General features: G+C 35.3%; 2 protein-coding genes and 1 long non-coding RNA gene across 8 annotated transcripts; 1 reads left to right on the plus strand and 2 right to left on the minus strand.

Moving 5' to 3' along the window:
- Positions 1–1,257: 1,257 nt before the first annotated feature.
- LOC149657627 (uncharacterized) lies at positions 1,258–3,765 on the minus strand. 6 transcript variants are annotated; one of them, XR_016370073.1, is made up of 4 exons: positions 3,170–3,765; positions 2,981–3,110; positions 2,168–2,281; positions 1,258–1,824 (listed from the first exon to the last, which is right to left on the minus strand). It is a non-coding gene; the product is annotated as an uncharacterized LOC149657627 (long non-coding RNA). The 6 variants fall into 6 exon arrangements; XR_016370071.1 differs by having other exon boundaries at positions 2,342–3,110; XR_016370070.1 differs by having other exon boundaries at positions 2,168–3,110.
- Positions 3,766–4,099: 334 nt separating this feature from the next.
- Positions 4,100–5,410, plus strand: LOC149657628 (uncharacterized protein F54H12.2-like). The gene is made up of 2 exons (XM_089844729.1): positions 4,100–4,704; positions 4,897–5,410. The coding sequence occupies exons 1-2, from the start codon at positions 4,100–4,102 to the stop codon at positions 5,408–5,410; spliced, it is 1,119 nt and encodes a 372-aa protein (XP_089700855.1).
- Positions 5,411–8,472: 3,062 nt separating this feature from the next.
- LOC149657629 (uncharacterized) lies at positions 8,473–9,555 on the minus strand. The gene is made up of 2 exons (XM_089844813.1): positions 9,413–9,555; positions 8,473–9,358 (listed from the first exon to the last, which is right to left on the minus strand). Exon 2 carries the CDS (start codon positions 9,308–9,310, stop codon positions 8,549–8,551), a length of 762 nt encoding a protein of 253 aa, XP_089700939.1. The 5' UTR covers positions 9,311–9,358; positions 9,413–9,555; the 3' UTR covers positions 8,473–8,548.
- Positions 9,556–17,936: the final 8,381 nt, after the last annotated feature.

Raw genomic sequence — 17,936 nt, forward strand, 5'->3', positions numbered from 1 at the left:
ACTAGTACCCATTTTTTAGATATTTCACCGGGCACATGCAGGCATTTTATATCATCTTCATTTAATGTTAGAACAGAATTCTTAATGCGAGCTGCTGTTTTGGCTTTTAAATCGAAATTAAAAGATTTCCAAATGATGTCCATTTTATTTTTTATGAAACTGTTCAATTTCCCCCACAAAGAGACTTATTAATGGTGCCACTGTGAGGCGGTAGATAAGGCAAATTAGAATAGAAAATGCTTAAATCTAAAGGCATTGATTTTTGTAAACTTTCCAAGCAGGCCAGGTAGTGATGATTTTGAATTTTTTCGTCGAATCACCACTTTTTTGTAAAAGAAAACTGTGCTGAACAATTGACTTAACAGTTTTCGAAGAAGCAAGACGTGAACTCCCAGAGTTTCTTGTAGAAGAGTCTAAATTGTGAACGGACTCTTGATTTGACGTTCTCTTCAAGAAAGGCGGCGAACGCCACTGCGACAATAGAAGCGATTGCAAAGAGCCAAACAGTTGTATCAAAGCCTTTTATCATTAAGCGAGACGCATCGAGGTTCTTATCAGCATTCACAGTTGTCAATATACAATAATCTGTAATTCCAGCTGGGGATGATATGTGATGCAAAGGAAATTCTCCCGGAGTACGGTGTTATAAATAAACCACAGCGTCAGTTATCTATCAAAAATATTATTACATTAGTGAGTTAACTGCCACGTGACGGCAAAACGACGTTGACGAATAAATCGCTAAATCGCGTCAGTGTTTAAAAAACCGTAATTGCGTTAATATCTTTCCATTTCTGATTAGGTTTTATATTTGTATTTAACTAAAATTAAATCAGAAATTTTAGATTCTCACATAATTTTATTTGAGTTATAATTAACATATAAAAAAGGTGGTCCTTTCACTAAAGCAATTTTATTTCTTTTATATTTTCCGAGCAGAGTTACAGTTTTTTACCTCTCCGAGTGACGTATGTCTGTCTCTGTGTCTGTCTGTTGTTACACCCACGTGACCGCGTTCACAGTTTGCAAATCGGAGCAAAGGTGTTTTCAATTTCCGGACCGCATGTAAGTAGTATAGGGCTACACTTCGTACCTCCGTAGGTGTAGAATGTAGGTGTAGAATGTCAAGGTCACAGTGTCAATGCCCTCTCGCCACGCCCCCAACTCGCGCCACCTGGCGGGAAAACTCGCGCGCGCCCCCTCGCGGGAAAACTCGCGCGCCCCCTGGCGGGAAAACTTGCGCGCCCCCTCGCGGGAAAACTCGCGGGCCCCCGCGCGCCCCCTGGCGGCTGCGCCCCCTCGCGGGAAAACATTGCGCGGGTATCTGGCAGTCCTGTCTACAACTGTATCTGTGACGTCATTGGCGGGAAAACACCTGTCAGTCTCTTCTACAATTGTATTTGTGACGTCATTGATAAGAGACGAGAATTTATTAAACGTACATGGCCAAGGCTTAAATCTTCTACAATTGTATCTGTGACGTCATTGATATAGTAGATGAGGATGAATTGATAAAGGTTGAGCTTATAGCTTTAAGCGTACATTGACAAGGTTAAATAGAAAATCTTTCATTGAGAAAGTGTAATTATGGAAAATAAGTTAAGCCGAGTGTATTATAACAGTGAAAGTCCTCTCAGTTACGGTAGCGTAAAGAAATTGAAACAAGGAGTGAAAAATGTTTCAAAGAAAAAAATTAAGACATGGCTTCAGTCTCAGCCTACATATACCATTCACAAAGCAAGGAGGATATACTTTCCAAGAAATCGTACTTACGTTACAACAGCCAATGAAGTATTTCAGTGCGACTTGATCGATCTACGAAATCTTAAGAAACATAATAAAGGGTTTCAATATATTCTAACTATTATTGATATCCTCTCAAAATATGCTTGGAGTCTTCCTTTGAAAAATAAAACTAGTAAAGAGGTTTTGAAAGCTTTGCGGAGAGTTATTAAAGAAAGAAAGCCGTTACGAATTAATGTTGATCAAGGTAGCGAATTTTTATCAAAATTGTTTAAAGATTATTTAAGAAAAGAGGGGATAAGTCTTTATACTAGTGTAGGTGCGATTAAATGCGGAGTAATTGAAAGGTTTAATAGAACTTTAAAGGATAAAATCTTCAAGTTATTAACTAGAACGAAGAAACTAAATTACATTGATGCCTTACCCAAAATAATGAAAGCCTACAATTCAACTGTACATTCAAGTACTGGTTTCGCTCCTGTTGATGTCAATATGCAAAATGAGCATTTAGTGTGGAAACGTCTGTATGGTAAACAATCTAGGGCAAAACCACCAATGTTAAAGACCGGTGATCTTGTTAGGCTATCAAAAAGCAAACCTTTGTTCGAAAAGGGTTACAAAGGGTACTGGACCAAGGAAATATTTATCATTTCAAAAATTCTGTACAGAAACCCCGTTTGTTATATTGTAAAGGACTTTGATGATGAAGAAATTAGGGGAGCCTTTTACGAATGTGAACTTCAAAAAGTTATCTTGTAAAATATAAATAATAGAAATTGAAAAATAAAAAACATTTAATGTTAACGAGTCATGTCGAACGATTCATTTTACGTAACTCTCGTGAGTACGGCTTCTATGAACGTGTTTCCGGGAAACACGCAATCTCATTTTAAAGTTCAATTACCAACTCCATTGCATTTGAATGGAAACTGGCATGTGGGCTTAGCCGAAGCATTTTTACCTAAAGCTTGGGATAATGTGTCTTCAGACTATCTTTATTTTAGGGCCGGAGTCTACGATTATACGGATAATATTTGGGATCAATCAAAGGTGCAATTTACCGGCGGAACTTTACGCGGAGATGGTTACGACGCGTACAAAAATTTATTAAAAACTATGAACAATGCCATACCACCGGAAATACGATCTTCGGTATACATGTTTGTAGCATATAGTGACGATAATGAAAAAGCTTTTTGCGCCCTCAGGGCTAAAAATGGGTATGAAGTTCAAATACCTGAGGAGATGGGTAAAATCCTAGGATTGAGTTCCATGGAATGGATAAAAGAAAGATTTACGTTTCCCGAAGAACTCGTTAAAAGAAAGAAAGAGGACCCTCTCGTCCTAGATAGTTCCAATAATTTTTTCTACATCAGGAAGAGAAAAGGTCATAAAAATGCTCGAGAGTTGATATTACAAATACAACCTGGTCAATATACAAGCATTGAAAACGTCATCGAAGCTATGACCAATGAAATTCCTACGGAACATAGATCTATGATTAAAATAAACCTGAATCCCGACGGAAAAGTAAATATCAAATGTGTAAATGATTATTATCTACTGTTCACGAAAGAAAAGTCGGGTCTTGGAAGATTGTTAGGGTTTCACGAGGATCAAATGGACTATCCTCTTAGAAATTCAACTAGCAAGAGTATAGCGGATATTGACAAGGGCACTGCAAGTTTATATATTTATACAAATTTAATACTACCTCAAGTAGTTGGTGATGTCTATGCTCCGTTACTAAGGGTTGTGCCTATAGTCAATGATAAATCAACAACGTTAGCCGTCCATCGGTTTCAAAACATTGACTATTACCCATTAAGATGTCCGTCATTTGAAATGATAGAAATAGACATGAGAACTGATTATGGAGAGAATATTATGTTTAAGTTAAACAAATCAGTCATAAAACTTCATTTCATACTCAAACATGACACGAAGTAACATATACCTAAATTACTACTTGAACCAAACCGGAAGTGGTCTTACCGGAAGTGGTCTTAGTCACTTCCGGGGACCAGTATTTCAGAGAGGAAATGGTTTTGGGAGCATTTTTAAAAGCTTAATAAGATTTATAACACCAGTTTTTAAGCCCGTTGGAAAAGCATTAGGAAGAGAAGCCCTAAGAACTGGGTCCAAAATAGCTGGTGATTACATTGCGGGTAGAAACCTAAAAGAGTCTCTGAAATCTAATTTGAGCGAAGCTGGAGCCAATTTATTACAAAAAGCGAGTCAACACTTGTCACAACCGCAAACTGGTTCGGGTCGCCGTAGAAAGCTGAAGACTAGAAACCGTAGCATAAAGAAAAAACGAACCAAGACTGACTTTTTGGACTAAAAAACAATAAACATGGTTGAGGGTATGATGTCAGAACTGGATTTATTCGCGGTACCACCGGCGAATTACAATGTTGAAAATAGTGACTACGTAATTTACAAGCCTTTGGCATCAATTTCGGATCAAGGCCCTATTGAGTTCTTTGTTCCAGGATCTAATGATCTCTATACGGACTTGGCTAAAACATTGTTACAAGTTAGAGTAAAATTACTCAAAGATGATGGTTCTGCATTAACTGCTCTAGAAACGGATGTGGGTCCTGTGAATTTGTTACACGCTGCTCTGTTTAATCAAGTAGATGTGTTTTTCGGAGATACTCAAGTTAATACTTCGACAAACGCTTATCCGTATTTGGCATTCTTTGAAACGCATCTAAATTACGGTGACAGTGCAAAAAATTCCTATCTATCTGCAAAAATGTACTACAAAGATAATCCAGTAGACGCCGCAAAAATGTTTTTAGCTGCGAATAAAAATGATAACAATGGTATGTTGAAAAGGAAAAATCGCGTAGCCCTCTCAAACCCCGTTGATATGATCGGTGATTTACATCTTGATGTGTGTCGAATGGACAAGTTTCTTTTAAATAACGTAGATGTTAGGTTTCGATTCATAAAGTCAGTAAACGAATTTGCTATTATCTCAACAATAGCAAATCAAAAATTTAAATTTAAAATATTAGACGTAACTTTACTAATTAAAAAGGTTAAGGTAAATGCGGAAATAATGTTAGCTCACGCTATGGTTCATGAAAAACATAACGTTATTTACCCTATTAACCGGACCGTGTTAAAATACTTTTCTATTAGCAGTGGTTTAACGGATATTACACGCGAAAATGTATTTATGAACAAAATGCCAGCCCGGGTAATTATTGGTTTAGTTAGAACGGCAGCCTTTAACGGCGATCTGAGTTTAAATGGTTTCGAATTTGCTCATTTCAATTTAAACTACTTGGCCTTAACAATAGGGAACCAAACATTTCCCAACCCTCCGTTTACGCCAAACTATAACGTTAACGAGTATTCCCGAGAGTATCTTTCAAATTATACGGCTTTGGACTTGTTCAAAAGAAATAAAGGAAATTGTGTTTCTTACGAAGAATATAAAGAAGGTAACGTTCTCTACGGATTTGATTTAACCCCGGAAGAGCAAGCTAGTGCTGACCATCTATCACGGAATAAACAAGGAAACTTGAGAATATCAATGAAATTTAAGTCTCCGTTGGTTCATAATGTAACGGCTATTGTTTACGCGGAATTTGAATCGGAAATAATAATTTCAAAAGATCGCACCGTGATTTACAATCCCTCAGGAGAATGAACACCGTAGAAATAAACGAATTTTTAACGTGTGAATCCGTAACAAAACCATTTTTTCTCGGTGTTTTTGCCTTTGATCAAAAACCATTACCACCCAGACAGAAAAAATATTGCTTTTGTTTGAATACGGAACCAAAATCAAGCCGAGGCCTTCACTGGTTAGCAATCTACGTAGATAATGGAATAGGTACCTTTTTTGATTCTTACGGAAATGATCCTTTTTACTACAATCTTGTAGACCTTAACCTTTACGCTAGTAAATGGTATTTTAACAACGTACCTATACAATATCCTTTGTCAGAAACGTGTGGACTACATTGTATTTTCTATTTATTTAACATGTGTAACGGCTATACCCTAGATATGATTATTCAAGACTTATATAATCCTCATGATTTAATGTATAACGAAGCAATGGTACTTTTGTTTATGTGCAATCATTTATTAAATCATAAAGACATGTATTGTAATCAATAAACTTTATTCGTATAAATCGATCCATTTATTTTCCGTCTTTCGTCTTTTGTTTTGTCGTCTTACAGTTATGTTTGATTCTTCTTCTTTTGGTTTGGAATTTTTTTTAGGTTTCCTTCTTAGTTCAAGCGGAGAGTACAATTTTTTCAGTTCTTGATATTCGTGAATTACTTGGGCCATACTGTTTTTCCTATTCTTTTTAAGCCTTTCAGGATTTGGTAATACAGTAGATACTGGAGCAGTAAATGTAAATGGCGGAGCTGGTGCTGTTGCTGCTGGTGACTGCGTTGACATCACATTTGCAGGTGTTGATGGCATTATATTTGGAGGCAGTGTAGGTATTAGATTAGGTGTCGATGTCGGAACCATTGGAACTGGCAATGGTTGTACAATAGGGGGTTGACTTAATTTTACGGTCGGTGGTTCAACAAATTTCTTAACGTTTAGAAACTTTTGTAGCGTTGTCAAATATTCTCTCAATTTTGTTTCGGATGTTCCTGGTTTTTCAAGAATTTCACTCATTTCTTTGTCTAAATCGGATAATTCTCTGTCTACGGCCGACAAAACTGTAGAAGCCGGAACTAGTATCATTTTTTTCATCGTACAGCGTTAATCGCCGAAATTACACTAGGGACCAATGTTCCTAGTAGTAAAGGCCAGAATCCTCCTGTTTGATTCGTCATCAAACGACGTTTCTTTTTTAATGACAAAGATTTCAGAGCTAATCTTCTTATAACCCTTTTATGACTCCTAAGTTTTGCCTTTTGAGCCTTGGTGATTGGCAAGCCTCCAGTTGTAATATTATGACAAATATTGCAAATAGCTTTTATCTGAGCATTGCTACTATTTTTAAGAATTTTTTTTCTTTGTTTACTATGTTTTAAAACGTGTAAGAAGGGATAGTGTGGACGAAGTGATCGGGGTACCATCGTTATGGTAAATAATTTATTTTGGAGAGTTCGCGTTAATTTAATCCTCGACAAAAACTATCATAGGACCATCAGAAGGAAGGACATTGCTCCTTAAACGTAGTTTATCATCTTGATCCTGTTTACAATCAATTAATATATAACTATGAGGTTTCTCCGTAGCCATTTCATAGGCTTTAGCTAAAAAATGTTTCTTTTTGGGAAACGTTTGTCGTCCTAGGTATTCAACAGCGGACGAATCTCTCGGAGACTTATAGATAATTATATAAGAACAATTAAGACTTATTGTCCTGGCCTCTTTCCCCTTAGCGAAGAGGTTCTGCGTAATTAAAATCAACGAGGTATTGAGATGATGAGACCCCTTGACAAACCAATCAGAAATTTGACTGCTACTATTACACTCGGATGATAAGTCGTCGAAAATCAACAGATTATTTTTAGTCCTATCGAAGAAATCTTCGTCATTAGGCGGTAAACCTTTTATAAAATCGATATTTCCAATTTTTCTTTTTAATTCGTCAAATTTTGGTTGATACATAGAATAACAATAAACTATACGATCTGGAGGTGGCTCAATCATTAATCGACTATTTTCCAACAATTTAAATACAAATGTCGATTTTCCCGACATAGTTGGTCCGGAGCAAACCATTTGATAAGGATGAATAAATTTTAATCTGCATGCCATAATTTATAATAAGTGAATAAAACCTTTTTTTAGAAAAACGTTAATATATACGTACGAGCAAGGTTGATGCAAAAGTCGTCAAGACGACATCGTGGATATATATCCCGCGAATTACGTTGAAGAAGTTAAGAAGTAATTGTCAAAAATTGCGATTAATTGAAAAACAGCAGCGCGTGTGTGCATCTAGGGACTAGAGTACGTTACTTGAAATAAACCTCAGAAACAGATGAAATCGTTTCTTCGGTCCCTGCCCCTTCATTTTATTAAAAAATAAAAGGAACGAAAAACGAAATATCAAAGACAAATAAACAACAACAATAGCTCTTCATTTAAAAAACAAACTCTTAATGAAACATCTCTTAGGGTTGAGTTCGGGTAAGGTATAGGGTTCGAGGTTGGTTACGGTTAGGGTTTGGGTTACGGGCGGGGTTTGAGTTCGAGTTACGGGTTGGGATTTGAAGTTTAATAGGAGTATAGTTTGAGGCTGAGTGTTTCAAAATGGTTAATATTTCCCCGCGAATTACGTTGAAGAAGTTAAGAAGTAATTGTCAAAAATTGCGATTAATTGAAAAACAGCAGCGCGTGTGTGCATCTAGGGACTAGAGTACGTTACTTGAAATAAACCTCAGAAACAGATGAAATCGTTTCTTCAGTCCCTGCCCCTTCATTTTATTAAAAAATAAAAGGAACGAAAAAGGAAATATCAAAGACAAATAAATAACAACAATAGCTCTTCATTTTAAAAAACAAACTCTTAATGAAGCATCTCTTGTCCATTAATTGTAAAGAAAAACAGAAAATAAATGACACTATTAAACATTGTGGTGAACTGTTTTATTATTAATTTTAATTTTCTTAACCAATCAATTAAGTTATTAGGATATTATTTCTGTATTTTTCATAATAGAGTTGAACTGCCTATTTCTACGAGGTTGAATTCAGGGTTCGTACAAACCTGGGAAACTGGGAAAACTAAGGCAAAAAATTCAGGGAAATTTAGAGTTTATGGTAAAATTCAGTTGGAGCGGCGCCTGTACGTAATTAACTGTTAGAACGCGTCTTCTATTGTAGGTCTTGGAGTAGTGTTACGGTTAATGTCTTCCCCCATAAAACCGTGTTCGAAGGGATAATTATTTGACGGACTATGCCAATCAGTAGTTTGTTCGCAATCGTCAGCATCTTTTAATGAGAATAATGGTTGTAAAATGCAGTTGGAACACCAACTTTTGTTATAGTTCCAGATATAATAGTGTAACGCATCTTTACTATTAACCTGATAGTGATCAGTTAACTGTTCATATTTAGCGTTTAAACAATCGTTTAAACTATGATGAAAATAGCAACCGGGACATATTCGTCTATAATTTTGAGGGCAACCACAATAGCAAATTTTTGCAAAATATTGGTAATGTAAATGATTTTGTTCATTTGTTAAGATAAATGGTGGCGTTTCTATCCGATTGCGATGCACTAGTTCAAATTCTTCAAACGTTAAGGGAATGAATTCGTCGAACACTATTTTTCTCTCTATAGACGATTTTGATATACTTATATCCAAATCTTCGAAAGTTCCAGGTGGTCGATGTTTCTCTACTTCGGCGGCTTTAAAAAAGACTGATTCTATTTGCCCCCAAAAAGTTTTCGGTATAAAATTTTTTACATCGTTAAAATTAAAATATCTTTCATTATGCAACTTATATTTAAAAACATGCATCAAATTTTTTATAGCGATATCTTGTAAAGACGTTACTTTAACGTCTTCTATTTTTTGTTTTTTTCTAGGAGATTCTATTATATTTTCTTCTTCCATTTCGGTCACAAGAGCGTGTCTCTTACTCTGATTCGCTGTATAAAATAACTATTTCCCTCTTACTAAATTTTCTAGTCCATTTGAAAAGTATAAAGTACTCACCTTTTTATAGAAATTTGTTATAGCAAGTTGTTAGTAAAGTATTTTTCGGTCCGAATGATTCTCGTCCTTTAAGGTATGCTGAACCGAGGTTCATAGATTTTTGTAGAACGAAGTCTATAACCTTGACGTCACACGTATATTTCGAATTATCTTTGACGCCAACCAACCTTGTTTTCGCTTTATAAAAACACCTGTTAGTTATAACGGAGCAAAATATAACACGGTATAGGCGATATATTATTCACCTTCAGGTATAACGAAGCCTCGGATCCTAGCTAGCTTAATAGTATTTTATGGAACGAAGTCTATAACCAACAACTGTTAAAGGAGCAAAATATAACACGGCATAGGCGCTATATTATTCACCTTCAGGTATAACGAAGCCTCGGATCCTAGCTAGCTTAATAGTATTTTATGGAACGAAGTCTATAACCAACAACTGTTTGTTATAAGAGAGTAAAATATATTTCCAATTATCTTTGACGTCAACCAACCTTGTTTTCGCTTCATAAAAACAACTGCTTATTATAAAAATATATCCTTTACAAAAGTAACCTTGGTTCGCTTGTTAAGGACTCTCGCTAAGGGGATTCGAACTCGTGATACATAGAACAACGAGTTTAAAGGCAGATACGTTAACGAGCGAGCCAATGTTACTTGAGGGTGTATTCGGTTGATGACTATAGTACAGTGGATTTATTAATATAATATGATTCTTTCCCCCCGTGACGAAAAGTATATCTGCTGGATTCCCCCCGTTACAAAAAGTATATCTGCTGGATAATCAAGTTCGCTACTAGCCATAAGTTACTGTATTCAGATCTATGAAATTCTCTCCGCCATAATAATAGTCATGTCTTTATCGAATATACCTTCTCTTTTTACCTTGGCTAAAGAAGCGTCGCGCGAAACTTTTAATATACTATACGAGTATGAACTCGCTTCTCGGCATGATCTTTATTCGGGTTGTTTACCAACTCATATCGCTACTGAACTTGAAGAAACACTCGCTACCGCCGGTCAGTGCCTCGATTCAAACATTTTAAACTATCTTTCGGCGCAAGATGTTTTCGACACTCGAGTTAAAGCGCATTATAAACTTTCATTTCTTCAGTACAATTATGTTATGACGCACCCCTCGGAATTACCTCACAATATTCCCGATTGGCGTCACGGTAATCATGTTGTAAAAGACTATTTTAAATTAGAAAATGTTTTTGCGTGCCCCAACAAAAACACACATTGCTTAAGGTGTCACGAAAACGAATCAAAACGTATATTAAAACTTTGTTCCACGTGTTATTACGATATCGATATGAATATTGAGAAAGACTTTGATCAAGTGACCCGTGTAAAATATCATTCAATTATAGATAGAAACGATATTTACGACAATATCGTTCTGGATAAGGGTAACAATTGGTGTAACAATTGCTACACTACCCCCTTATTCACTATTTTTCCGGAAACCATTTGTAAAGAAACATTTAAAAATATTTACCACGCCGTTAAACGTCCCCTAATATTCGATGAAACAGACGTCGAATTCAAAATCTTAAAATACCCCCGCTTGTAATATTAGTTTTAATGTATAAATTTAAACTTTACCCCCCCAGTTCCCGTGTAATTTAAAAATCCTTTAAAATATTGTTTAATTTCTGTTACTTTTGTATTATATTTCCTATATCACGTAATACGTGGGGTACATGTGTATTTTCACAAAGTTTCTGTAAGACTCAATATCATATTGATCATAATAACACGTGAAACAAAGTTTTTAGTTTATTATTGGTGTATTTAGTTTATTATTAGTTTATTTATATATTGTGCATTTATAACATTAAAGTAAAACGAAATAAATTTCCTTACCTACATCCCCAATATAACTCCAAAATTATTATGATATTTTTCGTTTGAATCAACTAACCATTCCACGAACATCTGTCGCGACAAAACGGAAACAGTAGGTGTACCATTTTTGAAACGCTTTTCTCCCAATGTTAGTTCAATATAAACCAACTAGTTTTTTCTACCTTTGGCTGCATAGTGATAATTTATCTTGGTTTAGTGTATTTTTAGAGTGTTCTATTGTGTTTTATTATAGATTTATTGTACCCTAGTGTATTTTATTTACTTTTAGTGTATTTTATTGTGGTTTTTTTATTTAAATCAGCAATTATACAGATCATAAACAAATAACATTGAGATTACTTGAATATCAAGTATAGATTAACTTAGTTTTGAAAAAGTCAATATCGTTTATGATACAATTAAAAAGAAATGGCTCGTCAATTGGTTGGTTAGAACCAAAATCATTTCTATAATTTTCCAAAACTTTTTCATAATCAATTTTTTTCAAGGCTTTAATGAGGTTTTTTTGCACTCTTTCATTCCAATCACTTTCCTCTAATTCACATTGTACATCGTGAGCAATCTGGTTTTGACAGGCCTCGTTTTGACAATATTTGGTTATTTCCAATAATATTTCAGTCAGATTCTTAAGAACAGCTTCTCTCATGGATTCCACGGCTCTAGTTTTCTCTACCAACTCATTGTCAAGCAGTCCTCTAATTTTTTTTAAGTGTTCCCAAGAAGTATGATTAAGGGAAATTCCCTCGCCAGTAGCGTACATGACGTTATATTTTTCACATTTTCCTCTGGTGTATTTTCTAATGTCCAATATACGTTTCTTTCCACGGGTAAAACATTCCAATTTCAAATTTGAAGTAGTAGGATATAACCAAACGGAAAAACGCGGCGAATTACCCTTGAAGAACGTATCAATCTCGTTGGTATACTCAAAGATATTACACCATAGGTCCTTTTGCAAACATAACTCTACACCCGTATCAGTCCTTTTCCAGTAAACCTCCGGGGATAAGACGTTACCGATCCAAACCTCTACTTTATCCGCTACACTATGAACTTGACACATCTTCATTTAACAATGATAAAACTATGCCGCAGCCCTTTACGCGACACAACAACTCTTTGAATGACGTCACAGATACAATTGTAGAAGATTTAAGCCTTGGCAATGTACGTTTAAAGCTTCCATTCGTCTCTTATCAATGACGTCACAGATACAGTTGTAGATTTTCCCGCCAATGACGTCATAGATACAGTTGTAGACAGGACTGCCAGATTCCCGCGCAGTGTTTTCCCGCGAGGGGGCGCGCGAGTTTTCCCGCGAGGGGGCGCACAAGTTTTCCCGCGAGGGGGCGCGCGCGAGTTTTCCAGGTGGCGCGCGCGAGTTGGGGGCGTGGCGAGAGGGCATTGACACTGTGACCTTGACATTCTACACCTACATTCTACACCTACGGAGGTACGAAGTGTAGCCCTATACTACTCATGTACAGTTCCCGAAAATTGTATTCCACTTAGAGGCTATTACTTCATTGCCTGTCTAACACCACAAGCCTCTGGTCTTTGTCCATCCCACATGGGCACCAGTCTGTACACACTGGCTTCTAAACACCACCATCTTCTGGTCTTTGGTCCATCCCACATGGACACCAGTCTGTACATACTGGCTTCTAAACACCACCATCTTCTGGTCTTTAGTCCATCCCACATGGACACAAGTCTGTACATACAGGCTTCTACTCCATCTTCATTAAGGTTAAGACGTACGCGGCGATCGGCTAGGGTTACGAGAAACGTCTAGCCTTCCAATGGCGGGGTCTTCCTCCAAAGGTTCACACAATTGCGATGTTCTTATCTACAGCTCCGATTCGAATCCTTTATATACTACCTATTTGAGTAAGGCGAAGCAACAGGCGTATGTTTCATTTCAAACGTCAATATTATTCAAGTCTCTCAAGAATGTTTAATTGTTCTTTTGTTCCAATAAGGCGAACAAGTAACGAAGAAAATATGAAATGTTAATTGTATTTATTTTAATATTAAAGATAATCTGGTTTCTCAATTCAAAATTAATACGGAAAGAGTTAAAAAGTAGTCTATGTTTTTGTCTGTGTGTGTCCGTCCGTTGTTACTCTAGTGCGCTGCGTTAACAGTTGGCTTTGTTTTGAATCACTTTTTCCATAATATAAAGTGAATATGTTGAAATATTTTTCGTAATTACGATGCATTTAGTACTTTTGCAGCTTTAAAGCTCTGTTTCTTCTTGATATTCCAAGGATATTTTTTAATATAGTTATTTGAAATCAGGATTGGCAAAAATCCGGATTTTTCTTGAAAAAGCCACTTGTATGGTTTTTGCTGGTTTAAACCAGATTTTATTGGATTTATCCGGCTTTTTTGAACTGCTCTCTAGTGCTTAATTTTAGCACTTGTTTTTACATTTAGTGCGCTAGTTGTCTTCTGCTAGCCCGTCTGATTGAGAATCATTATTATTGTACATAAAAGTTGATAAAACTATAGACATTTCCCTTAGAGATGAGTATGGCCCCTGATTTAATCGGGATTTTTCAATCCAACATGATCCATATCGGGTCGAAAAATCCTAGGTCGGGTTGGGTTAGAAAATTACTTAAAACGTTTTGCTGGTCGGGTTGGGTAGGGTTATCATACCATCTACCCGGGTAGACATTTTTTTTATCATCAATAGGACAGGGTCGGGCCCGAGTAGAAATTTTTATTATCTTCAATATGCCAGTGTCGGACCCGGGTAGACATTTCTAATATCCTCAATAGGACAGGGTCTGGCCCGGGTAGAAATTTTTATTATCTTCAATAGGGCAGGGTCGGGCCCGGGTAGGGTTTTTTTGTGATCTTCAATAGGGTAGGGTCTGATAAAGATTTTTCTACATGTGTCCAAGACATATCTTTATTGGATGTAAATGTCGTCTGCTTTACTATATATTCGTTATGCTTGGAATACTGCTTTAATAATTCGTAAATTTTTACTTCAAAAAAGATAAATAATTCTATATCTAGGTTAATAAGTTTGTAGTAGTAGTCCTCCTCTTGACTCAGAGAGGTAATATTTGGTTTTTCCAACTTGTCTTATATATACGTTCTTATTTGTGCGTAGTTTCAGTTTATTATATTTATATTAGTTGGATTGTTTTTGTGCTTTGCTTTTTCGTATTTAATGGTATATAAATTCTTTTTCATTTATTTTTATTTCGTTTTGCATAATTAAGCTTTTATTTCTTTGAAATGCGAAAAGTCATTTTCAAGATTTATTAATTTGGCACTAAACCACAACACTACACCAAAACCGGGTTTAGATAGAAGCGGAACCTCCGAGATGATCTAGGCCCGTGCGTGTCGATATTTGTGTGGTGAAATATCCAGTTTCATAGAGGAAATATTTTCACCCAAAATGTGTACTAGATGGCGTTTTTATTACAGTTGCGAAGGGGGTTTTCCATAAATTGTCGTTGATATTTTAGGGAGTAATTATAAAAATTTTATGAAAGAGAAAGGTTTCACCCTTAAATTAACGCAATTGTTTTAGGGGCCATTTACTTTTTATTGAATCTTTTTGGTTAGATTGTGTGGACTACAAAATTAATTATGAGATTCTTACATGTTGTTTTTTAGTTAAAACTTTTTCTCGATGTTGCAAGTTCAGAGTTTTATTATACCATAAGAGGAACTTTTTTACTCCTTCGTAACCGTTTAGTTTTTAACCTTAGCTTTTTTATTCCTTACTTCTTTGGCATAATTGTTTAATAAAGGTCATCGGAAATTTTTCTGAAACATTTTTTAACTATCCGCGCCCTCGACTTCACCGCTCTACGTCTATGCCTTGGCCTAATATTGTAGCAGTCGACGGGGTCACGAGGCTGAATTTATTTTTATTTTATGATACCAAATGCACCCCCAAGCGAGAAAACACGGTGAACGAAATTAGTTAAAAAAATATTCTTGCTCTTAGATATATTACAATCTAGCGAAAGCACAGCCAAGGGAAAGGGCTTCGCGATAGGCACTGGCCTAGATCATCTTGGAGGCTCCGGTGCATGCTTAGCAAAACGTTGCATGGTCAATGAAAATAAAAATTGTAAAATTAATTGTTTTTCAGCAGAAATAGGCGAGCTCCAACACATTAGCAACCATTTCTAATGTCTAATAACGATAGTTTAGCTTTCCACACAATAATATTTTGTGAGAACTTGTTTTAGTTACAACTGGTACATAATGAAGACCATTTGCCAGAAGATTGTTACAAAGAGAACAGAATCTTCTGAGGAGAATTATCTTATGTCCGCGACTAAATGCGTATAAACATTTATTGAAAAAGGTATGGAGGTGTAGTTTCGGTCTTCTCGCAATCGTAGGGATTTCCAATATGCCCGATTAATTTACCGTCGCAAATTTATGTAATTAAAATTTACAGAATTTACAATAATCGTCTTTTATTACAATAGAAGACGATTGGCATAATTTAAACTTATCTTAAATTGAAAAAATAATAATTTTTATTATTTTTATCGATTGTTGTAAAAGTTTTCAATTTTGAGCGGTAATGAGATGTTATACTTTCTAAATAACTTTTATCATAAAAAGCAGATAAAATAATGTGAAACCACAGCTCACCGTACACTAGTCTACGACAAAGCTTGAAATACAGCTCGTTCTTTAAATTTTATAAACAAAGATTATTCAATTACCCCATATTGTAAAGCTCGGGAAAAAACGTATCCCGCATATGTTTCATTTTCCCCATATTTCGATTGTAAAAATGATCTCGCATCTCCATATTTCACTTGTTTTATTCTGCAAACATTATAAAGTGGCATAAAATTAGCAGGGATAAATTAAGCACCGAATGTCAGAATTTCATAAACAGAGTTTGCACACCAATAATTCACAGATACCTATTAAAGGGTTTGATGGCGCTTTTTAATATTTAAAGTCATTTCAAAATTAATGGTTAGAGGTGGGCCGATACCGATCCCATATCGGTATCGGTACCGATATTTGGCTTTAACCGATATATCGGTATCGGTTTAAAATAAACCGATATTTCTACCCGATATTTTTTAAAGAAAAATACTTAGTTTGAGAGTAGATGGCGCCATAACACTTAATATTTAACGAATCACAAGCCTAGAGAATTACAGCAGAGTGAGCAGAAGTATAACTGGGGATTCTGTTACTCCAAAAAGAAGTCTCCTGAAACCTTAAATGTCGAAAAACTGGCGTTTTTGAACAAGTGTACTCTTTAAATACTGTATTATTACATAATACAATTGGTATTATTTCTTTGGATGCCTGACCTTCAAGTTGAACGCGTGTTAACACGGGGGAAAAAAGTGTTTTTCTGTGATACGCATACAGTTTAGAAAATTTCCAAAATTATAAGAAATTCTCAAAATTGTTTTACATATCCAGTGTACTTCAAATTCTCATATTGGAATAAGTTACAAGCTGTGATTTATAATCAAAAAGCTACTATTTTCCAACCTATATTTTAGCATCTATTTTCTTATTTTTAGTTATTATTGATATCGGTTAGTTTATCGGTATCGGTTTAATATCGATTTATTCGAAGGATCGGGTAAAATATCGGTATCGGTACGTATCGGTTTCCCAAGTATCGAATGATATCGGTATCGGTTAAAACTGGTATAGGACCTTCTCTAATAGTTGTCTCAATTCATAGAATTACAAGTAGGAAAAACATGAAAAAAAAAAACATTTTTTTTACGGAAATTGCAAAGCTTCTGTCGTAATTAAGAAAACACCATTTTATACTGTACACACATTTAATTGGGTATACTTGAAAAAATCAGCGAAACGAGTTTGAGTTCACAAGTAGATTATCAGTTATCATCCAATTAGATAATGGGTAATCAACTTGACTCGGAGAGCTCCAAGTTTGGTCTTCCCAACTTGTTTCATCTGCAATACCCGGAATCGTCTCTAAAATAATGAGTGAATGCTGATTCAACAACGTACGCATTTATCATAACGTGTTTGCATCTAAACACCGCACGTTTCGTCTCAAAAAACAAGTAGGTAAAACACCATACTCTATTTTACCCTCGACTTTTAAAATAGGTCTATTGCCAATGATTCAGATAGGGATTGAAATTAAGACAATCTAAAAATTATTGTTATAATATTTATTCCTTATAAGTGCTCGTTGATCTGATTTGAATTGTTGTATTGGTTCAATTTAAATGCAAACTCTAATATATGTGAATTACAGCTTGTTTGTCTAAGTATATCATATAATTCCAAGTTACCCACACGACTTTCATGTACTTAGGTAATAAAACAAAAAAAATTCAATGGTATTTTATATAGATGTGGAACTTACGTGATGTTTTGAAGGTTGCTTAAAACGTACGAAGATAGCACATAAGCGTTATACTCATACTGGGAAATGTTTCCGTTTATAATAACCGGTAAGTAAATCTCATCGACCTATTTAATAAAAACTGAATTCTTGCAAAATTATTTTTACATGTGAGGAATAATTAGTTGTCAGCTAATTTGCACTAAGGTAATTAGATTACAATTACCATTTTCAATTAGTAAATGTTGCTAATTAATTAGAAATTCAATTAGATAACTAATTAGCTCTGAATGAAACTAAGGT

This window comes from Phalangium opilio, unplaced genomic scaffold (genome assembly GCF_054372755.1).
Source record: "Phalangium opilio isolate 3A_F unplaced genomic scaffold, DU_Popi_V2 ptg000077l_1, whole genome shotgun sequence".
In the NCBI taxonomy this organism is placed as follows: Eukaryota; Metazoa; Arthropoda; class Arachnida; order Opiliones; family Phalangiidae; genus Phalangium; species Phalangium opilio.